Here is a 24961-nt window from a genome sequence, read left to right as displayed (position 1 = left end):
GAATTGGCCTCCACTGCCTTCTGAGGCAGAGAATTCCACAGATACACAACTCTCTGACTGAAAAAGTTTTTCCTCATCTCAGTTCTAAATGGCCTACCCCTTCCTTATTCTTAAACTGTGGCCCCTTGTTCTGGACTCCCCCAACATTGGGAACATGTTTCCTGCCTCTAACGTGTCCAACCCCTTAATAATCTTGAATATTTTCAGCATTTTCTGTTTTATACCCAAATCACTATGCTGCTCTATTGAATGGTTATTTGACAATCACGCTATTATTTGGGGTTTGTTGAGACAAGCTCTTTGTCACAGCAGTTATGACTGCAGTTACGTGGTGATCCCAGCAGGTCTAAGCACACAAGTAATTATCTGTTGTCAATAACTGATTGACTTGCAACATCTTTGCCATTTCTAATTCCCAGGAAATTAAAAAAATATATACTTAAAATCATTCATCTTTACTGGTACAAAGAGCGAGGTGATGAATACAAAAGTCACATTTATAAATTAAGTTTGAGGAAGACACTTTTCATAAATTAAATCCAATCATTTTCAACTCAAGTATTAATTAAAAACAGACCAATAAGAATGTGCAGGCTGAGGATTCAGATATGAAGCACAATTAACCTTGTGGCTTTAACAAATCAACTGAGTGTCTGTCTAAATCTTCAATCCCCTGGGGAAAAAATCAAATTTTCAAAAGTGAACCAGTGAACAAACTTGGTTTACACATTTAATAAACATTAAACTTTCTTGCAATAATGATGTTTCAAATTTTTTTAAATCCTCTGTTAAACCAAATGTTATTAGAATATGTTTGTGTTTTACAAGACCAAAATAATTTAATAGTGACTTTTAAAGTTTAATGTTGAAAAGCTCAGATAGGTTTAATGTTTATTCATCAAGGACTTTTACCGTATACATTCCAGCAAAAGGATAGTTATTTACATGAGTAAACAAAGATTCTTGTGAGTCAAAATCAGATTCCTTATTACTTGTCATCTTGAGAAACCTCCCTCCACTTAATGTAAACAGGTTTGTATTGGGGTGAATTAGGTGCAACAGACTTATTATTCAGCTCGTACCCTTCCTATCACCATCCAATGGCAGTTATAAATCAGCATTTATAACTGATTCATCCATTAATCCATGCCAATTACAATTCACAATAACATTTTCATTACCCTCATGAATGGAAGCTCCACTTAGCAAATGTAGGTGCAGCACACTGAAAAAAAAAGTTCCAATATGATTTTATTTTGGGGGGGTTAAAACAAGCATGAATCCTTCTCTGAACCTCCCAAAATCGGCATTGCAGCAAACACCTTGACTTCCTCCGTCCTTCTGCATCAAACCCCTCATAACTTCTGGATGACTGAGATTGCATCCAGTGTAAGAAAATAACTGCAGATGCTGGTACAAATCGAAGGTATTTATTCACAAAATGCTGGGGTAACTCAGCAGGTCAGGCAGCATCTCAGGAGAGAAGGAATGGGTGACGTTTCGGGTCGGGACCCTTCTTCAGACTGCATCCAGTTTGATGTCAGCAACTAATCACTCAAACATATTATTGAACTGCTTTGTGGCACCTTATCAAAACCTCTTGGAAATACACAAACAATCCTGGAGAAAAACAAGCAACTGTTGTTCGGTTACCGATTTCTTCAAAGCATTGGTGCTGAACAACACAGGAATCAATTAGGTGTAATTTCAGGCAAAAAATGATAATAGAGGGACACCAGAATTGCTAAAGGTGAAGGACAAGAATGTAAATTCATTCTGTGAAATGTGGGGAGAAGGCAGTAAGCAGTGAGTGATAGATGAACTGGTTAATGTGGTATTGAATGTAGATGGTAACTTTTCACAAGATTATGTTTATGCTGGAAGAAACTCAAATGGTAGACAAGAATGTATTTGAAAAAGTAAACTTTTTTCCTGAAATACTATATGTCATTTGTTTTCTGGCCTCTTAATAAAGAAGAAAGTCTGAGTGAATCCAGGTGAATGATTGGCATCAAATAAATAAACTGCAGATGCTGAAAATCTGAAATAATTTAAAACAGAAAATTCTGGGAAAAAAATCAGTAGCTGTGGAGAAAAAAAAAATAGGGTTAACATTTAATGTCCAGGACCTTTCATCAGAACTCAGAAAATTCAAACAAAATTTTCTCGACAGCAAAGGTGTGGGAGGGCAATGGGTAGAACAAAGATAATTTCTCTTAATAGGTGAAAAGTGAGGCAATTAATGAGCAGTCAACATCAGATTAAACTTCCTTCTGTGTTTGTGTTGCAATTATTGTATACACAGGCTGAGGCCCAACACAAACTCAAGAAAAAATATCACCTTCAGTCTGAGCACTTTCCAATCTGCAGGACCTAATCTGCAGGAAAGGTCAGAGTTGGAGTGGAATAGTCGGCAACCAGAAGCTCAGAGTCCCTTGAGTGGACTGAACACAGGTGCACAACAGTCACCCATTGTATTCGAGGCCACATTATACTGAAGGCAGTAAAGTGGACTGGAACAGGTAAAGTGAATTTATACATCTTTAAGGTTTCTCATGGGAAACAAATTGAATGGTATTAATCTCACCAATTACAAATTATTAAAACTTCGACATTAAGGCCTTCGACAAGGTCCCACATAGGAGATTGGTGTACAAACTTAAAGCACACGGTATTGGGGGTTCAGCGTTGAGGTGGATAGAGAATTGGTTGGTGGGCAGGAAGCAAAGAGTAGGAATAAACGGGTCCTTTTAGGAATGGCAGGCAGTGACTAATGGGGTACCGCAAGGCTCAGTGCTGGGACCCCAGTTATTTACAATATATATTAATGATTTGGACAAGGAAATTGAATGCAACATCTCTAAGTTTGCGGATGACACGAAGCTGGGTGGCAGTGTTAGCTGCGAGGAGGATGCTAGGAGGCTGCAGAGTGACTTGGATAGATTAGGCGAGTGGGCAAATGCATGGCAGATGCAATATAATGTGGATAAATGTGAGGTTATCCACTTTGGCGCAAGAACAGGAAAGCAGAGTATTACCTGAATGGTGGCCAATTAGGAAAAGGGGAGATGCAACGTGACCTGGGTGTCATGGTGCACGAATCATTGAAAGCAAGCATGCAGGTGCAGCAGGCAGTGAAGAAAGCGAATGGTATGTTAGCATTCATAGCAAGTGGATTTGAGTATAGGAGCTGGGAGGTTCTGCTGCAGTTGTACAGGGCCTTGGTGAGACCGCACCTGGAGTATTGTGTGCAGTTTTGGTCTCCTAATCTGAGGAAAGACATTCTAGCCTTAGAGGGAGTACAGAGAATGTTCACCAGATTGATCCCTGGGATGGCAGGACTTTCATATGAAGAAAGACTGGATAGACTAGGCTTATACTCGCTGGAATTTAGAAGACTGAGGGGCGATCTTATAGAAACATATAAAATTCTTAAGCGGTTGGAGAGGCTAGATGCGGGAAGATTGTTCCCGATGTTGCGGAAGTCCAGAACCAGGGGTCAAAGCTTAAGGATAAGGGGGAAGTCTTTTAGGACCGAGATGAGAAAACATTTCTTCACACAGAGAGTGGTGAGTCTGTGGAATTCTCTGCCACAGAAGGTAGTTGAGGCCAGTTCACTGGCTATATTTAAGAGGGAGTTAGATGTGGCCCTTGTGGCTAAAGGGATCAGGGGGTATGGAGAGAAGGCAGTACAGGTTACTGAGCTGGATGATCAGCCATGACCATATCGAAGAGCCGAATGGCCTACTCCTGCACCTATTTTCTATGTTTCTATGTCTATGTTTCCAGCTCAGCGTGAAAAAGTGAAACTTTGGTACAATGGCAATGGAACGCACTTTGAGGAAACAATGTGATATATTCAACATATATTTTATTCTCAGTACCTTCTGACATTCATTTCTGCTCTTTAAATTTGTTATTCATATTCCTTCTACATCTTTTTCACATTGCTTCAGATATATTAGCATAATTGTCATGTTATGGGACTAGTCTCCTAGTTGCATGGACTAATATCCAGAGGATTGCAATCCTATTTCAAATCCTATCATGATAGTTTGAGAATTTAAATTGCATGCAAAGTAATATAACAGGTATAACAGAGCTTTATTTGTCGTTCGGCACCGAAGTACCGAACGAAACTACATAGCAGTCATAGAAAAAAAGAACACAAGACACATAACCCCAACACAAACGTCCATCACAGTGACTCCAAACACCCCCTCACTGTGATGGAGGCAACAAAACTTCCACTCTCTTCCCCACGCCCACGGACAGACAGCTCGGGATTCATTTCCACAGCAATGTAATTACTTATTTACTGCTCTTTGAAAGCAGACTAAAAGCAAATTCCTTCAAAACTCTCAGGGTTTCCAGAAATAGGAATACCTTGAAATACCTTCCATAGAAAACTATAGGATTTGAATGTGCAAATGTGTGGGTGGAGGCTGGGGTAAGAATATAGCAATTTCAAACTGCTGCATTTTTCGGTTCTCCATTGTACTTAGACGGCACGTTACCAATGTATTTGGAAGAAACAGGCTGCATTTAACTAACTCTACTCACTCCGTTAGAACAATATTGACATAGATGTTTAGCTATGTCCAAAGAAAACTGTAAAAATATTATGGCACCATAGAAATGGGAAAATCAAAAGGGTAATGTAATTTGGATGGAAGTTAAATATGAAGATGGAAGCATTGAAAAATATTCCAAGTGGCAGGTTTAGAAATGGCTTGCCAAAGAAGAAAAAATGTAATAAACAATTTCTTCTGATCAGTGGCTTATGGGAAAGTCCATAGCTTTTAAAAATTATAAATAATTACAATTTGAAGGGCAGATTCTCCACAGTTTTTCAGTACCATGGTAATTAAGATTTGATGGAATTAAGAGTAAAGTAATTTAACATAATCAGTCCTTAATCGGACATTAAAAATTTGAAAATATGTCAATGGATGAGGCCTGCCATTTATTGACACGCAGAACAGATTCATCACCATATTCAAGTATTTGAATGTCAAATCAACACCAAAATATTACTGTAACCTACTGCTACAACAAAAAATTGAACAGTTACGGGTAGCATGGTGGCACAGTGGTAGAGTTGCTGCCTTAGAATGCTTGCAGTACCAGAAAACCCGTGTTCGATCCCAACTACAGGTGCTGTCTGTACGGAGTTTGTACATTCTCCCCGTGATCGCGTGGGTTTTCTGAGATCTTCGGTTTCCTCCCACACTCCAGACGAAATGGTTTGTAGGTTTTTGTAGGTTAATTGGCTTGGTATAAGTGTAAATTGTCCCTAGTATGTGTCGGATAGTGTTAATGTGCGGGGATCGCTGGTCGGCGTGTATTCGGTGGGCCGAATGTCCAGTTTCCACGCTGTATTTCTAAACTACACCAAACTTCCTATTTTCCATATTTTATCATGGAGGCCAATCATTGTCATCTAATTCACTCTGCAATAATAATGAAAATGAAAGGCATTACAAGATAATAGTCAGAGAAAAGGTTAGCAGTTCGTAAATCCAAGACAAAAATACAGAACAATCAACACATGAAGTAAAGTAACAAAGAAGTGCAGATGCTGTTTTACACAAAGGACACAAAGTGCTGGAGTAACACAGCGGGTCAGGCAGCATCTCTAGAGAGCAGTGATAGGTGTTGGTTCGTGTCGGACATTTCTTCAGGCAGACACACAGAGATTGACATCACAGAGTATTATGCTCCAGAAAGCAGGATGGTGTGTTGCCTCCCTGGAGCAAGGGTCCAGGACATCTCGGAGCACTGCACGGCATCCTCAAGAGTGAGGGGAGCAGCCGGAAGTTGTTGTGCATGTTGGCACAAATGATATAGGTCGGAAGAGGAAGGAGGTTCTGCAACAAGAATTTTTGGAATTGGACAGAAGACTGAAAAGCAGGACCTGCAGGGAAGTGATCTCAGGATTTCTTCCAGTACCTCGTGCTAGTGAAGGTAAGACTAGGAAGATAGGGGAAATGAATGTGTGGCTGAGGAATTGGTGCAGGGGGCAGGGATTCAGATTTCTGGATCATTGAGATCTCTTCCGGGGCAGGTGTGACCTGTATAAAAGGGACGGGCTGCACCTAAACTGGAAGAGGATCAACATCCTAGCGGGAAGGTTTGCTAATGCTGCACGGGAGGATTTAAACTAGATTGGCCGGGGGGTGGGGATCTCGTGCAGCACAGAAGCACGTGAGAGGCTAGTTGGTATCGAGGGTGGTGTGGGAAAGGTTAGTGGACAGAATAGGCAGATGAAAGGCAGAGAGCGAAGTAGAAGGGTTGGTTTAAATTGCACGTATTTTAATGCAAGGGGCCTGACGGGTAAGGCAGATGAGCTAAGGGCATGGATAGGTATGAGCGACCCGGACGTTGTAGCCATGACTGAAACCTGGTTAAGGGATGCTCAGGACTGGCAGCTCAATGTTCCGGGGTACAGGAGATTCAGGAGAGACAGGGGTGAGGGAAAAAGAGGGGGGGGGGTTGCATTGTTAATTAAGGAGGATGTCACGGCTGTGTTCAGAGGTGTCATTACGGGCAGTTCGTCAAATGAGGGTATATGGGTGGAGCTGAGGAACAAAAAAGGAATGATCACCTTGTTGGGGGTGTACTTCAGACCCCCGTATAGTCAATGGGAATTAGAAGAACAAATGTGCCGGGAGATTGCAGACAGCTTCAGGTCAAATAAGGTTGTTGTAGAGGATTTTAACTTTCCCAATATAGACTGGGAAAATCATAGCGAGGAGGGTTTAGATGGGGTACAATTCCTCAAAAGTGTTCAGGAGAGTTTTCTTAAGCAGTATGTGCAGGCCCCCACACGTGAGAGGGCAACGCTGGATCTAGTATTGGGAAATTGGGAAGGGCAAGTTAATGAAGTGTGTGTGGAGGAGCCTTTTGGGACCAGTGACCACAGTTCCATTAAGTTTAAGATAGTTAAGGATAGGGCCGGAGAGGGTCCAGGTGTTAAAATGATCAACTGGGGTAAGGCCAACTTTGAGGGTATGAGAGAAGGTCTCGCTCAAGTTGACTGGAGCAGGTTATTTGAGGGGAAAGGAACATCGGCCAAGTGGGAAGTTTTTAAAAGTGTACTGAAGAAAGCTCAGGATGTGTACGTCCCCGTTAGAATGAAGGGCAAAGCAGGCAAACATAAGGAAACTTGGCTGACGAGAGAAATTGAGACATCAGTCAAAAACAAGAAGGATGCAGGGGACTGGTATAAGCAGCTGGGATAAAGTGCATCCCTGGAGGAGTTTCGGGAACGAAGGAGTAAACTAAAAAAGGAAATCAGAAGGGCAAAAACAGGCCAGGAGATAGCTCTGGTGGGTAGCATTGAGGACAATCCCAAAAGATTTTATAAATACATAAGGAGGAAAAGGGTAACTAGAGAGAGAGTGGGACCTCTCAGGAATCAAAGCGTCACCTCTGTGTGGAGCCACAGGAGATGTGCAAGGTCCTAAATGAGTATTTCTCCTCTGTATTTAACAAAGAGAAAGACAGTAGGAAGGAGGAAATTGGAGCAGTCACTGGAAGTGTCTTGAGAGCAGTCAGGGTTACCGTCGAAGAAGTACTGAAGGTACTGTCGTGCTTGAAGGTAGACAAATCTCCAGGGCCTGATCCGATACATCCAAGGACATTGCAGGAAACTAGAGAGCAAATTGTGGAAGCCCTGGTTGAAATTTACGAGTCGTCCTTAAATACAGGAGAGGCGCCGGAAGACTAAAGGGTGGCAAATGTTGTGCCTCTTTTCAAGAAGAGCTGCAGGGAAAATGCTGGGAACTATAGGCCGGTGAGCTTAACATCTGTAGTTGGTAAGTCACTGGAGAGTATTCTGAGGGATAGGATAATAATAATAATCCATTTATTTTATATAGCGCCTTATCACATGCTCAAAGCGCTTTACAAAAACAATTAACATAGAAACAAACAGACAAACTATCCAGACGGAAAAGCGGCAAATAAACAACGCCAGCGTCCTCTCACGTCAGGGTCCGGCAGTAGACATTAAAAAGCACAAGACACACAGATATAATTTTTTACACAAAACAGCCATCACAGTGATTGCTCTAGGCACACCCTCACTGTGATGGAAGGCAAAGTCTTATCTCCTCCTCATTCTTCTCCCGTGGTGCCACGAGGTGATCGAGGCTCCCAACTTTTTGAAGGCCCCACCGGGCGATGGAAAGTCCCAGGGCCGAGCCGAGCAGGCCGATGAAAGTCCTGAGCCCCCACCGGGCGATGGAAAGTGCTGCGGCCGAGCCGAGCCGAGCAGGCCGATGAAAGTCCTGAGCCCCCACCAGGCGATGGAAAGTGCTGCGGCCGGGCCACGCAGGGCGATGAAGGGCCTGCGAGTGGGTCGATCGTACCTCGCGCTTCGGGGCGGTCGAAGCTGCTACGGCTGGAGCTCCCAAAAGCCGGTCGCCAGCCAGGGACCTGCGAACTCCCGATGTTGCGGTCTGCAGGGCCCACGGCCGAAGCCTCCGAGATGGTAAGTCCAGGCCCTGTGACCGGAGTCTTTGAGGTCGATCCCAGCTGGAGGCCGCCGACTCCACGATGTTAGGCCGTAGCGCGAACGGAGATACGACACGGTAAAGGTCGCATCTCCGTTGAGGAGATTTGAAAAAAAGGTTTCCCCCAACCCCCCCACCACCCCCCCACATACACAGAATTAAAAATAAAACAAAACGTTCATTTAACAACGACAATGACAAAAAAACAACAACAAAAACAGAGAGACTGCCGGTGAGCCGCAGCTGCAGAACACAGCCACGCCCCCACATACAGGATACACAGGCATTTGGATGGGCAAGGGCTGATTAGGGACTGTCAACATAGTTTTGTACGTGGGAGGTCGTGTCTCACAAAATCTGATAGATATTTTTGAAGATGTGACCAAAAAGGTTGATGAGGGCAGAGTTGTAGATGTTGTGTACATAGATTTCAGTAAGGCGTTCTACAAGGATCTGCACGGTAGGCTGCTCTGGAAGGTTAGATCTCATAGGGTCCAAGGAGAGATAACCGAATGGATAGCAAATTGGCTCCATGGAAGGAAGCAGGGGGTGATGGTGGAAGGTTGCTTCTCAGACTGGAGGCCTGTGACTAGTGGTGTGCCTCAGGGTTCGGTGCTGGACCCGTTACTGTTTGTGTATCCTTATTGTTTTGAGGTGTTTATGCTTTATTCTTAATTGTTAACTGCATGTTTGTGTTGTCATTTGTGAGCGGAGCACCAAGGCACATTCTTTGTATCTGCATACGGCCAATAAACTTATTAATTCATTCATTCATTCATTCTTTCTTTTACTAATTAATTCATTCATCTACATCAATGATTTGGATGAGAACATACAGGGCAAGATTAGCAAGTTTTCTAATGATACAAAAGTTAGTGGTTTTGCAGACAGTGAAGATGGTTGTGAACGATTGCAGTAGGATCTGGATCGTTTGGCCAGGTGGGCGGAGGAATGGTTGATGGAATTTAATACACAGAAGTGTGAGCTGTTGCATTTTGGGACATCGAACAAGGGCAGGATCTACACAGCAAATGGTAGGCCTCTGGGTAGTGTTGTGGAGCAGAAGGATCTAGGAGTACAGGTGCATAGTTCCTTGAAGGTAGATAAGGTGGTCAAAAAGGCTTTTGGCATTTTGGCCTTCATCAGTCAGAGTATTGAGTACAGAGGTTGGGAGGTCATGTTGCAGTTGTATAAGACGTTGGTGAGACCGCATTTAGAATATTGTGTTGAGTTCTGGGCACCATGTTATAGGAAAGATATTGTCAAGCTTAAAAGGGTTCAGAAAAGATTTACAAGGATCTTTTCTATAGTTATAGAGCTGTACAGCACGGAAAGAGGCTCTTCAGTATATCTTGTCCAAATTGACAACACAATTCTGAAACATGTTACCAGACACTGTGCCAGGCAAGGGAAGAAATCGATGGAGGTCTGACAAAAGATTTTGCTGATCACAGTTGACATATACATGACCATAACAGGAGGACAAGTAATTGGATATCTTTACTCAAGAAGGCAGCAGGGATATGACTGTTAATTGCAGGCCAGTGTGTCTTCATCTGTTCAAGGGAAGTTATTGGAAAAAATCCCGAGAGACAAGATCAATCTATACTATTGGAAAGGCAGGGATTAATCAAACACAATCAACATGGCTTTGCCTGCCTGACCAATTTGTTGTCTTTTATTTTTAAAAATCAAAGTCTATTGATGAGGACAATTTAGTTGATGTGGTTTGAGTTGCCTTTAGGAAAGCTTTTGACAGTGTCACATGGGAGTCTGGTCCATTGGATTAGACCTGATGGGGACCCAAGACAAGTTGGCAAAATGAGGAGGGTTGGTTTTGCAATTAGAAGAATGTGACTAGTCTCATGGCACAGGGATCAATTCTGGGATTATATTTTTTTGTTACAAACATTTATAATTTGGATGTGAACGTAGGAGGGATAATTAGAAAGTTTACACATTGTACAAGAGCTGGTGGTGAGGAAGGTAGTCTTAAGATACAGGATGATATTAATATGTTGGTAAAAAGGGCAGAATAATAGCAGGTAGTATTTAATCCAGGCATGGAATGCAATTATACACGAGTGAGCAAAAGTGTTGAGCGAAGCGATCCTCCAACATTTCCGTCACCTCACTACTGACCTCACTCTTCCCATCTCCTCCCCTTTCTGCATTTCGCAGAGACCGTTCCCTCCGTAACTCCCTGGTCCACTCGTCCGTTTCACTCACCCCCTCCCCAGGAACTTTCCCCTGCAACCGCAGAAGATGCAACACCTGTCCCTTTACCTCCACCCTCGACTCCATCCAAGAACCCAAACAGTCTTTCCAGGTGAGACAGCGATTCACCTCCACCTCCTCCAACCTCATCTATTGTATTCGCTGTTCCAGATGTCAACTTCTCTACATTGGCGAGACCAAACACAGGCTCGGCAATCGTTTCGCTCAACACCTTTGCTCAGTCCGCCTTAACCAACCTGATCTCCCGGTGGCAGAGCACTTCAACTCCCCCTCCCACTCTGACCTTTCTGTCATGGGCCTCCTCCAGTGTCATAGTGAGGCCCACCGGAAATTGGAGGAACAGCACCTCATATTTCGCTTAGGCAGCTTAGTCCAGCGGTATGAACATTGACTTCTCTAACTTTAGATAGTTCCTCTGTCCCTCTCTTCCCCTCCCCCTTCCCTGTTCTCCCACTGTCTTCCTGTCTCCACCTATATAATTTCTTTGTCCCGCCCCCCCGACATCAGTCTGAAGAAGGGTCTCAACCCGAAACGTCACCCATTACTTCTATCCAAGATGCTGCCTGACCTGCTGAGTTACTCCAGCATTTTGATACCTTCGATTTGTACCAGCATCTGCAGTTATTTCCCTGCCCAACACTAATCTCAGCAACTATGTTCTTCTATAGACTTTGTTTTTGGTTGCACTACAGACTTTGGTTTTTGGATTATTATGTCCTGGTTACCTTGTCTTACTGATTATTAATTTATTGTATTTGTGATTATTGTATATTTGTGTGTTATTGCATTAATGTGCCTATTAAGCTTCAGCAAGTGAGAATTCCATTGTTCCTTTGACAATTTGACTTTGTTACTTATGACAATTTAAAACTCTTGACTCTTGTATTTTTATCTCTATGATTGATATTCCTGGATGTTTTTGCTTCGGATAAGTTGCTATTTTGTTGCACTTACCAAGTTCTCAACTAAAGGTTCTACCAAAGTAGGAAACTGTATCAATTATAGATGAGGCTCTCACTAAGGCCTCTTCTACATCCCGCAGCTCCGCTCTTGCTCCCCCGCCCCCCATTCGTAACAAGGACAGAATCCCCCTCGTTCTCATCTTAATAATAATAATAATATTCATTTATTGTCATTGCAACGAGTACAACGAAATTAAAAAATAGCCAATCCTGACGGTGCGTAAAAATATATATGCAATAAATGCAAAAACAAATAAACACAATTATATTAAGTACAAAAGTTTTAACAGTGTTGCCTAGTGCAGAAGGTAGTGTTCAGTTCTCGTATGGCCCTGGGGTAAAAACTGTTCTTAAGTCTGTTTGTTCGGGATTTGATCGACCTGAAACGTCGACCAGAGGGCAGATGAACAAACAGACGGTGGCCGTCTTCCTCAGCATCTTCCACCCCATCAGCCAGCGTATCCAACAAATCATCCTCCAACATTTCCGTCACCTAGAACGGGACCCCACTACTGGCCACATCTTCCCATCCCCTCCCCTTTCTGCGTTGCGCAGAGACCGTTCCCTCCGTAACTCCCTGGTCCACTCGTCCCTTCCTACCCAAACCACCCTATCCACGGGCACTTTCCCCTGCAACCGCAGGAGATGCAACACCTGTCCCTTTACCTCCCCCCTCAACTCCATCCAGGGACCCAAACAGTCTTTCCAGGTGAGACAGAGGTTCACCTGCACCTCCTCCAACCTCATCTATTGTATCCGCTGCTCTAGATGTCAACTTCTTTACATCGGCGAAACCAAACGCAGGCTCGGCGATCGTTTCGCTCAACACCTTCGCTCAGTCCGCCTTAACCAACCTGATCTCCTGGTGGCTGAGCACTTCAACTCCCCCTCCCACTCCCAGTCTGACCTTTCTGTCATGGGCCTCCTCCAGTGCCATAGTGAGGCCCACTGGAAATTGGAGGAACAGCACCTCATATTTCGCTTGGGCAGCTTGCAGCCCAGCGGTATGAATATTGATAGTTCCTCTGTCCCTCTCTTCCCCTCCCCCTTCCCAGTTCTCCCTCTATCTTCCTGTCTCCACCTATATCCTTCCTTTGTCCCGCCGCCTGACATCAGTCTGAAGAAGGGTCTCGACCCGAAACGTCACCCATTCCTTCTCTCCTGAAATGCTGCCTGACCTGCTGAGTTCCTCCAGCATGTTGTGAAATAAGTACCTTCGATTTGTACCAGCATCTACAGTTATTTTCTTACTCAAACTGTATCACTTGGTACATATTCAACAACGGAGAAGAAAATGGCTAGTCTTTCTGCTTCCTGTGCCCCATGCAGTGCTTCATTGTAAGCTCTATTTAATCATTCAAGAATAATAAATGTTCACATTTACCAATCATAGAGAAAATACTCATCTGTTCAAGATAATTTGCTATTTTAAGTCAACAGCAAAGAAATGTTTTCTCAAGCAGCTACTGCTGTGAAAATCAGATCAAGAAAAATATATTTCCAAATACTGCGTCACTATTTTCTATCATCACATAACCTTTGCAACGTAATAATGTGTCACAATGATAAACAGGTTGGTTTCTTCATGCCTCAAGGTACAGTGATTTTCATATTACTAACATATGAACTTTAGTGCAATGACCTTCCATTTCCTCAGCATCTTGAACTTAGAATGGAACAAGGATCAGACTGTCCATGCCGATCAACCCCCACAATTCTCATCCGAACAACATGCTGTTGAAGGGCATTAAGACAATGAAATTCTTACTTAATGCAATAACACAAGGAGTAAATAAACAATAATACAATAAATTATTAATCAGTAATGCTCGGTAACCAGATAATGGTGCAAAGCCAAAGTATGTAATGCAACAAAAAAGTACATAATAGATAATAGCTTAATCATTAGGTATGACAGTGGCCTGGATTGTGCAGTGTTCAAGAGCCTGATAGTTGTTGGTTGGAAGCTGTTCTTGAATATGGAGGAAACAATGTTCAGGCTCCTGTACCTTCTTCCCAATGATTTTAGTAAGATGAGAGCATGGCAGGATAGTGAGGTATTTGATGATATTCGCTGCCTTTTTGAGGCAGCACCTCCTGTGGATCCCTTTGATGGTGGGAAGAACAATACCCATGATGGACCAGGCAATATCTACCACTTTATGCACTCTACTTTGTTCCTGGGTCATCAAATTAAGTTGTCTACCTTACACAGAAGTTCAATAGAATATTTGGAACCACACAAAATCCCCCCAATCTTCTGAGCAGGTAAAGATGTCAATGAGTTTTCTTTCTGATTGCATCAATGTGTGGGGCCCAGGACATATCTTCAGAGATATGCATACCCTGGAACTTGAGGCTGTTGTCTCTCTCCACTGCCGTCACATCAATGAAGACACCTTTATTATGGGTATTCTTGGAAAGCAGGTGGGGACCTTGGACTGCAGCAGTGAAAGGTTGAAGATGTCCACAAAAACTCCAGCCAGCGGGTCTGCACAGATTTTAATAACACAGCCACGTACACTTTTCCGGTGGCTTAGACAATAGACAATAGGTGCAGGAGTAGGCCATTCGGCCCTTCGAGCCAGCACCGCCATTCAATGTGATCATGGCTGATCATTCACAATCAGTACCTCGTTCCTGCCTTCTCCCCATACCCCCTGACTCCGCTATCATTAAGAGCTCTATCTAGCTCTTTCTTGAAAGCATCCAGAGAATGCCTATCCCTGTGAAGGATGTTCTGACCTCAATAACTGAGCTTACAGTATCATCAGTGGCTGTGGGGACTCAAGAAGGTTATTCTCTCTTTCAAATTGAGCATAGAAAGAATTGAGCTATTCCAGAAGTGATGCATCACTCTCAGATGAGCTACTATTTGGTTTTACCTTGTAGGAAGTAACAACGTGCAAGCTCTGCCACAGCTGCTGAATGTCCTTCTGCAACCAAAAGCCCAAAAGAGTCTCTTTGCTTCTTGATGGCCTTATCAATGTCGTGCCTGGATTTCCCAAGTAATCTGGTATCACCAGACTTGAATGCTCATTATCTGGCTCTCATCAGATTGCATACCTCCTGGTTCATCTAAGGCTTCTTGCTAGGGAACATTTGAATGGTCTTGGTGGGAACACCTCCCTTCACACATTTCCTTATGCAGTCTTCAGCAACTGTGGGGATTTCATTCAAGTCCATCACCCAGTCCATTGACTCCAAGAAGTCGCAGAGTCTCTCCTTTCTCTGCTGACCAGCTCTGTGCAGTCCTCACCACTGCACTCTTCAGGCAGAAGGAGCACAGCCAGGTGGTTTGTTTCCAAAGTGAGGGCAAGAGATAGCATTATCGGCATGTTTCACAGTGGAATAATGGTGGTTGAGAGTGTTTGATCCTCCTGGGCTGCTTGAGACAAGTTGGCAGTTTAGAAGTGACATTATGTGAATGTTTACTAACTGAACAGTGGCATTAATATCCGTGGTCATGAAGTATTTTGATTATAAACCCACTGACACACACAACTATCTCGACTACACTTCTTCCCACCCTGCTTCCTGTAAAGACTGTCCCCTACTCCCAATTCCTCCATCTGCGCCGCATCTGCGCCCAAGATGTGGTGTTCCACACTAGAACATCCGAGATGTTCTCATTCTTTAGGGAACTGGGGTTCACCTCTCACATCATAGATGATGCCCTCACTCGTGTCTCCTCGGTAACCCACAGCTCTGCACTTGCTCCCCCTCCACCTAGTTGCAACAGAGTCCCCCTTGTCCTTGCCTTCCACCCCATCAGCCGTCGCATGCAACAGCGCCGGAGACACAGGTTCGATCCTGACTACGGGTGCTGCACTGTAAGGAGTTTGTACGTTCTCCCCGTGACCTGCGTGGGTTTTCTCCGAGATCTTCGGTTTCCTCCCACACTCCAAAGACGTACAGGTATGTAGGTTAATTGGCTGGGTAAATGTAAAAATTGTCCCTAGTGGGTGTAGGATAGTGTTGATGTACGGGGATCACTGGGCGGCACGGACTTGGAGGGCCGAAAAGGCCTGTTTCCGGCTGTAGATATATGATATGATATGATATGATATAATCCTCCAAAATTTCCGCCACCTCCAACGGGATCCTACCACTGACCACATTTTCCCATCTCCACCCCTTTCCACCTTCCGCAGAGACCGTTCCCTCCGCGACTCCTTAGTTAACTCATTCCTTCCCACCCAAACCACCCCCTCCCCAGGTACCTTCCCCCGCAACCGCAGAAGATGCAACACCTGTCTATACCTCCTCCCTCGACTTTGTCCAGGGACCCCGACAGTCCTTTCAGGTTAAGCAGAGGTTCACTTGCACCTCCTCCAACCTCATCTACTGTATCCATTGTTCAAGATGTGGACTCTTATACATTGGTGAGACCAAACATAGACTGGGCGATTATTTCGCGGAACACCTTCACTCAGCCCGGGTGAACCAACCTGATCTCCCGGTTGCTGGACATTTTAATTCTCCTTCCCATTCCTACACAGACCTTTCTGTCCTCGGTCTCCTCCATTGCCAGAGTGAGGCTAAATGCAAATTGGAGGAACAGCATTTCATATTTCGCTTGGGCAGCTAGCAGCCCAGTAGTATAAATTTTGATTTCTCTCACTTCAGGTGGCTCCAGCATTCCCTCTCTATATACCTCGCCCACCAAAGTCGCACTAGCTTCTCATTTTCACCCTGTAAACAACTTACAATGACCTGTTCCTTTATCATCGTTACTTTTTTGCATATCTTTCATTCATTGTTCTTTATCTCTCCACATCACCGTCTATACCTCTCATTTCCCTTATCCCTAACCAGTCTGAAGAATGGTCTTGACCCATAACGTGACCCATTCCTTCTCTCCGGAGATGCTGCCTGTCCCGCTGAGTTACTCCAGCTTTTTGTGTCTATCTTAAGTATTTTGAGAGGTTGATTGTGGCACATATCAACTCCTCCTACCTCAGCAAGGACCTGGACCCACTACAATTTGCCTTACACCACAATGGATCAATGAGGGATGCAATCTCACTGGCTCTCCACTGGACCACATGGACAATTAACATACTTGTCAGGCTGTTGTTCATTGACTACAGCTCAGTGGTCAACACCATCATCCCCTTCAAACTTGTTACCAAGCTCAAGGAACTGGGTCTCTGTACATCCCTTTCCAACTGGATCATTGTCTTCCTCATCAACAGAATACAATCAAAATGAATTGGCAACAACACTTCCTCCTTGATAACCATCAGCACACATGAACCTCAAGGCTGTGTGCTCAGCTCCCTGCTCTACTGATTCTATACCCACGACTGTGTAGCCAGAGACTGTTCCAACTCCATCTATAAATTCACTTTGGACACCACATTTATTGGCTGAAATATGGATATACTCCAGAGTATAGAAGGGAGATCACAGGTCTGATTGAATGGTGTCAGAACATCTACCTTGCTTTCAATGACAATGAACTGATTTTGGACTTTAGAAAAGGAAGGTTGAGGATCCACAAACATTGATGCACTCAAGAAGAAAGCCCATCAATGCCTCTACTTCCTTAGAAGATTGAGATTTGATGAATAGTTGAACCTCCACAGGTTTATGGTAGAGAGCATATTGACTGATTGTACCATTGCCTGGTTTGGCAACTGAAATGCCCAAGAACGAGGGAAATTACAAAAAATGGTAGACAATGCCCTGTCCATCATGAGTAATGACCTCCCCACCATTGAAGGGATCTGTAGGAGACACTGCCTCAAAAAGATAGCCAACATCATCAAGGACCTATACCTCCCTGGTCATGCACTTGTTTCACTCTTGCCATTGGGAAGAATGTATATGAGAAACTGTAAAAGTCTAGGTTTGGGAACAGCATCTTCCTAACTACCATCAGGCTATTGAACACTACGAACTCCAAACTAAGAAATGACTTTGTTGCAATAGGAACTTTGTGCTTTGTTTTGGTTGGCACTATATTGTTTTTTATTTATTTAACTTTTTTTTGTTTATTATATTATCTATTGAGTACTGTGATTACAAACCTGTTGTACTGCAGCAAGTGAAAAATATTTTTTTCCCGTTTTGGGACATAAAGGAATAAAACATTCTTGAAACCATTTATAACTTCTGAAAGGAGAGATACAAAAAGGGTGACCTAAAGTTTGGTCAAGAAATTGCAGAAAATGTCTCAAAGTGCTGCTCCTTCCCGAAACACATTATAGGCAACCCCCAAATTGGAGACATTGGGTAACAAGAATTCACCCTTGCGGAGTGCACAAATCACTACCTAAAAATGTGAGATATTGAATTAAATTTACGCTGATATAATTTCTGTGGAAAAAGGGTAAATTAAACATTTTTCCAACTAGCATTTTGACGTATGTGGGGTTGACATGCTCTCGCTTTACGGAAAATTGCGATTGGACTGTTCTCTAGAAAAGCATCTCCACCCCACATGCAACGTGGGAATTGCTGGCATTTACGTTTAAAGACTCTCCTCCTAACCTCTCCCGATGAAGATTTGTCATAATAATTAGTAAATCTTTTTTTGACTCAAATTAATTACTTTTGTTGATACTTGCCCAATGCATTACAAACAATACCTATGGGTTTGGATATTAATTATAATGTGGGATCCAAGCTATTCAGCGTAAAATCTAGTCACGAGTATGTTTCATGGTATCAGTGGTTTTACAAGAACCATTAGTCAGTACCTCAGCTAAGAATGGAAGGGGGGGGGGGAGTGAAATAGATAGATCAAGGGAGAGTAAAAAATATCCATAGTTGAGAAACAAGGAACTGCAGTTGCTTGTTTAGAAAAAAAGGACACAAGTGCTGGGGTAACTCTGGACCAGACAGCATCCCTTGCAGCTGAGCTGGGGTGGGTCTGGATCACCGAAGCCGGACTCCGGCTGTGACTTGGGCCCCACTCTGCCTCCACGCGTCTCATTTTCCGGGGTAAGTACCTGCACCGTGAGCACGTCGGCCTCTTCCCCGCCCTCTCCACCGGCAACTCTGACAGTTCCTGCAAGACGTTTTGCTCTTCTTCCGCGCAGTTTGCACTCGAGCGTCCACCCTCCGAGTCTGCGGCCGCCTCTACCCCCGCCCTCTCGGACTCCATGTTGCCCGGAAGCGGCTGCAAAGCACGGTTGGTTCTGCACCACCAGAGACGAGACGGCCCAGCAGAGGGGGTGGTGTGTCAGGTCGCATTTGCGGGCATGCCGTGCAATTGGGATCGTGACCATCGGAGGGCGCAGTTGGTCAAACAGGACTCAATCTAAAGCAGGGTCCCGACCCGAAACATCTTCAGCCCATTCCCTTCCCAGATGCTACCTGACCCACTGAGTTCCTCCAGTACGTTATGTTTTAAGCGCATTAAAATAGTTCATGCTTGACTTTTATTTTTTCTTTTGACTGGTGCTGACGAAGTGATTTTTAAAAAATTTAGTTGCCATCAAGACATGCTGTGTTTCGTTTCACTTCTTGACCTAAAGCCAGTTTCCCTTCCGCCAAATTAGGGAGAACGTTGTCCACTTAGGCTTCTCATACCCATTATTTAAATATTTTCTGTGTGTCAATAAAATCAAATTAGATAACCAATTAAAGAATCACAGACAGTGCAAAAATAAATTCTATACATAATTGGCTTGAATATTGGAAGCAGGGCATGATGGTTGAAGGTTTTGTATCCAATTAGCTTGCTCTTCTTCGTTACTTCTTCACTCAATCAAATTCATGACATGATTTTTTTTACATCATGCTATTCTCACTCAACCCGTCCTTTTAAATGCACGTCTATCTTATCCCCCAGGAATCCCCAACAATAATTGACCTGCCATAGATGTTAGGCTATAAGAAAATAACTGCAGATGCTGGTACAAATCGATTTATTCACAAAATGCTGGAGTAACTCAGCAGGTCGGGCAGCATCTCGGGAGAGAAGGAATGGGTGACGTTTCGGGTCGAGACCCTTCTTCAGACTGATGTCAGGGGGGCGGGACAAAGGAAGGATATAGGTGGAGACAGGAAGATAGAGGGCAATCTGGGAAGGAGGAGGGGAAGGGAGGGACAGAGGAGCTATAGATGTTAGGCTTCCTGGTCTACAGTTCCCAAGTTTTTCTTTGTAGTTCTTCTTACATAAAGGCACATCATTAGCGATCCCCCAATCCTCCGGCACCTCACCTGTGGCTAACGATGATGCATATATCTCACCGAGAGCACCTGCAATTTTCCCTCTAGCCCAGTTCTCTTGGATGTATGTAATAGGGAGATGGAATGGAATTGAATACTTTATTGTCACATATGACAAGGCACAATGAAATTCCTTGCTTGCATACCTAGGGTATGCAAATCGCAGCCATCTACAGCGCTGACAAAGTTACAAAGTATGCCAGCTCTTCCTTTGCAATGATTGGATGACAGAGTACAGACTCAATGGGCTGAATAACCTAATTCGGCTCCTATAGAATAATTCAGCTCCTTAATAATAATAATAATAAAAATAATAGTTTATTTGTCATTCCACTCCTTACAGATCATGCAACGAATGGGACGAAACAGAGTGCCTCTGAGGGCCATTGTGCAATACAAATGCAAAACATATAGACAGGGGATGACAGTGCAGTACAATACGATACAGTACAATACAATTAGGCAGTGCAGTACAATACAATACATATAGACAGGGGATTAAAGCATGTAAAAGGTAAAGCATCTCTTCTGAGTATAATTTGTAAAAATATGAATTTATTCCAATGGCAAAAAATACCTGTAAAGTTGAGCTTATGTAAATGGTTTTAGTTGTGTTTTTGTTCAAAGAGATCTGGGTGTCTTTGAATATAAATTATTGAAGGCTAACAAACAAATGCAGCAGACAGTTTGGAAAGCAAATAGCATGTTGTTGGGCTTTATTGCTATAAGATTTAACTACACAAGTGAAGAAGTCTTCGAACAATTGTAGAGGACCTTGGTGATAACCTGCCTGGAATCATGTGTGCAATTTTGGTTTTCTTACCTAAAAAATATACTTCCTTCAGAAAGGTCCTTGCAAAGATTTGCCATTGTTTCCTGGGGTGATGTGTCTACCATACATGGGGAGATTGAGTGGGCTTTCTTCGCTATAGTTTAAAAGAAGTTATCGCATTGAGAGATACAAAATTGTTAGAGGACTTGACAGGGTGGACATGCAGAGATTTTTCCTCTGGCTGAGGAGACTGGAACCTGGTGTCATATTTTCATAATAAGGGGTAAGATATTTGGGACAAATGGAAAATCTTTGGAAATCTCGACCATGGGCTGAATCGTTGACTGCACTCAAAACAGAAATCGATAGATTTCAAGATATCAGAAACATGTGTGGATTGAACTGAAAACTGGCATCAGTCACAATGTTGTTGAACGACAGAGCATACTGTTGGGGTTAAATGGCTTGCTCCTCCTGCTATTTCTTAAAATCTCTATGTTCTCTCTTTTTATATAATGTATTTGCATCTGTCCTAACAAACCACGTCATCCTTGAAACTGCCTGGAAACCCCTTACATTATTTGTATCCATTACACTTCAAGCATCTGCTGCCGGCACACAGCTTAATGTGTAATTGCTGTACAAAGATTATACCAAATTTTACAGCAAAACAGTATCACCAATCATGAAGTTCAGAAAATTGTAAGATTGGTATTGATGTTCACAAGATCTCTGACTGCTCACGAAGCATGACTTCAGACAAAGCAGCACTGCCTAAACAGCAGAAGGTCTTACAAAACTACTTGCCCATCATATTAGCCAACCCCGCCCAAATTTGTTGAAAAACACGAGGTTCTTACATTGGCCTCAGAGCATCTCAGAACCCACAAAATCAAAGCAACGGTCATTCTCAAGCTCAATGGACCACCAAAGAAGAAAAATATCTATTATTACAATATCTCCCATTTGTCTGGAAGTCGTTTATTTTATGTTGACATTTCTTTACATGAGGTTAAGTGTCTCTATGCAACAGCTGTTATCATGAAACCATTCCCTTTCCTTCTGCTCCTCTGTGCTAAAAGATAAGCCATGTATACTCATATTGGAGATCGACTTGTGTAGTCACTCACCTCTGAATGCAGTAGCCTTAAGGTTCTTACACTAAAGGTAAATATCCACTCGCCATTAATACTGAAATTGCAGCTTCCCACTTCGGCCCATCATATTATCACTGATATATAATTTCTATTTTAATCCAATTTATCAGCACTTGGCCTGTAGTCTTCAATGCTCTGGTGATTCAAGTGCTCATCTACATATTTCTTAAATGTGAGACTATCTGCCTCCACCATCCACTTAGGCACTGGGCACCTGATTCCAACTGCACACTGGGTGTGAAGGCTCCTCCCAAGGTCCCCATTTAACCTCTTACAGTAAAACCTTCCCCTCTGCTATATCAAAAGAAAAAGCTTCTCCTTCTATCTTATCAATGCCCTCATAATTCTGTATATCTGCAGCGTCCTCCCTCAACTCTAAGGTAAACAAACCCAGGCGACGGAGTCACTCCTAGAAACTGAAAATGCTTCATCCTCGGTTAGATCCTTGTGAAATTCCTCTGCACTCTTTTCAGTGCAATCATATACTTCTTCGTGTGGTGACCAGAACCATACACAGTACTCCAGCTGCAGTCGAACCAAGATTTATAAAATTGTAACATAATCTCCCATTTATTGAATTCCATTCTCTGACTAATGAAGGCGTACCCAATATGTCTTCATCATCATCACCTTATTTACCTGTTTGGTTTAGTTTATTATGATTGTCATATGTACTGAGGTACAGTGTAAAGCTTTTTGTTGAATGCTATCCAGTCAAGATTTAATAGGAATCTGAGGAGTAACTTTTTCACACAAAGGGTGGTGGGTGTATGGGACAAGCTGTCAGAGGAGGTAGTTGAGGCTGGAATTATCCCAATGTTTAAGAAACAGTTAGACAGGTGCATGGATAGGACAGGTTTGGAGGGATATGGACCAAGCGCAGACAGGTGGAACTAGTGTAGCTGGGACATGTTGGCCGGTGTGGGCAAATTGGGCCAAAGGGCCTGTTTCCGCATTGTATCACTCTATGACTAATAGAAACATAGAAAATAGGTGTAGGAGGAAGCCATTTGGCCCTTCGAGCCAGCACCCTCATTCATTGTGATCATGGCTGATCATCCACAATCAGTAACCCGTGCCTGCCTACTCCCCATATCCCTTGATTCTGCAAGCTCCTAGAGCACTATCTAACTCTCTTTTAAATTCATCATTAAATGTATGATAGCAGATCCACTTCTGGGATCAGCAGGCAGAGTCACCTGGCTTCCTTTGCTACCATTTTCAGGGGTTCTTGTAGTTGCACCTCAAGGTGCCTGTATTCCTCAAAACTTTCTTAGATACCACTCATTGTCTGTGTACTAGCATTATTAGTTCTCCCAATGTCCATCTTGCATTTATTAGGATATATTTCATATGTCATTGCTCTGCCCATTTTACAAATTGATCAATGTCATCCTGTACCCACCAACTCTCCTCACTATCTTTCCCTCCCGTCTAGTGTTTGTATCAATTGTTTGTTACAATTTTAATCTATATACTACTAAAACTCTAATCTTGTGTGTTTAATTGCACTTACAGCACAAATGGTACACGATAGCACAACAATGCTAGGCCCACCTTACTCACCATTGTCCTGCAGTTCAAATGGTTGTTATATTTTAAAAGTTATTCACTTTTTAAACTTTAAAAATCACTTTATAAACTTTAATAAATCCCTTTTCCACTTGCCCTGCCCGTCAGCCGCGCCTGCACAGTTGGGGCCTGTTGATCCAATACAGATGCTCCCCGACTTACGATGCTTCAACTTATGATATTTCGACTTTGATATGGTTAAATGCATTTCGACACGATATTTTCGGTTTCCGATGGGTTCTCGGAACGTAACTCCATCGGAAATTGAGGAACACCTGTACTTACGTGTTGATGAGGGGGGATGGAGTGGGTGAGTAGTGGGGGGGGGGGGGTGGAGTGAGAGAGGGGAGGGTGCTACACCAATGCAGGAGCAGTTTGGACCCAACGGGTCAACAGTAGCTAGTATATTACAAAGTCACAACATTGTATTGCGTTCCAAATGGGTGGGGTCAAACATTTTGGGGGGGGGTTTCACTTCAATAGGTATTCAAGTGTGATGACATATCCACAATGCTATTATATATCAGGTGTACAAACCAGAACATGTCCACCTGTGACTCTGTTGTTGAAACAAGCTAATCACATATTGAAACGAAATCTAATGTGAAAACAAACAGGTATTTTGGATTCACAGCCACAGTACGATTCTAGCACACCTGGACCCTGTTTTATTATTGTATGGTGAATCATATAGCCTTTTAGGATCATCAAGAAACACAAGGGGGTAGAGAAAAGACATGGCTGAAGTTCACCAAATACATACCTCTTCTCACACCCTTTCACTTTGTTTTCACCACAGGTAAATTTAGTCTCAGGCTCTCTCACCGTATTCTTGAATATTTACACTTTTAGACAAAATCTGGATTTGTGGTTTCTACTGTAAGTACTGGTTTGTTATCAACGTTGGTTTGTTACTCTTCTTTAAATAGACATTAACAAAAGGTCAAACCATCAACTTTCTCCAAAAGTTTCTTCAATTTAAAATTTATCAGCATAGCACCATCTCTCTATATATTATTAAACTCTCATCTTGTATGCGAGTTCCTGAGATACAGCCAAAACGGTACACGATAGTGCAACAATTTTGGGGTCACCTTGCTCACCATTGGCCTGCGGTGTGCAGTAGCAGGTTTCGTTCAAATTGTTGTTATATTTTTAAAGTTATTCACTTTATAAACTTTATACTGTGAATGGGCCCAGCAGCCGTGCCTGCGCAGTTGGGGCCCGTTGATCTAAAACCTACGTGTTCATCTTGCGTCACAACGGTAAGATGGCCGCCGGATCCGTGCGTGCGCAGTTGTGGGAGGTTTGCCGGGGAGGACTGGCGCTCATCCCGGCGTATCACGTGCCTGACCTTCCTCCCGTGGTGCAGCGTGGACCTTCCTCCCATGGTGCAATGGGGCGGCAGAGGGTCAAAGAAGATGGCCGCCAGCAGGATGAACATGCGGCAGCGTCTTGCGGCCGCTTTCCTGCTGCTGGCCGCTGCGATGGCCGCCCGGGGCCGGGGTGAGTGGCTCCCTCTCCCCTTTCTTCTCCCACCTCACACGCCCCCAGCCC

General features: G+C 43.4%; 1 protein-coding gene across 1 annotated transcript in view; it reads right to left on the bottom strand.

Annotated features, from left to right (window-relative positions):
• Nucleotides 1-18879, bottom strand: part of dtwd2 (DTW motif tRNA-uridine aminocarboxypropyltransferase 2) — a 119291-nt gene extending 100412 nt beyond the window's left edge. Inside the window, exon 1 of the mRNA XM_078396301.1 lies at nt 18679-18879. Coding sequence (XP_078252427.1) covers nt 18679-18833 — 155 coding nt within the window. The 5' untranslated portion in view covers nt 18834-18879. The remainder of the gene's footprint in view (nt 1-18678) is intronic.
• Between the last annotated feature and the right edge of the window lie 6082 nt (nt 18880-24961).

The sequence above is a fragment of the Rhinoraja longicauda genome, chromosome 3, assembly GCF_053455715.1.
Source record: "Rhinoraja longicauda isolate Sanriku21f chromosome 3, sRhiLon1.1, whole genome shotgun sequence".
Taxonomy (NCBI): Eukaryota; Metazoa; Chordata; class Chondrichthyes; order Rajiformes; family Arhynchobatidae; genus Rhinoraja; species Rhinoraja longicauda.
Note: the sequence above shows the minus strand (reverse complement) of the source record. Positions and strands in the feature narration are given on the sequence as shown.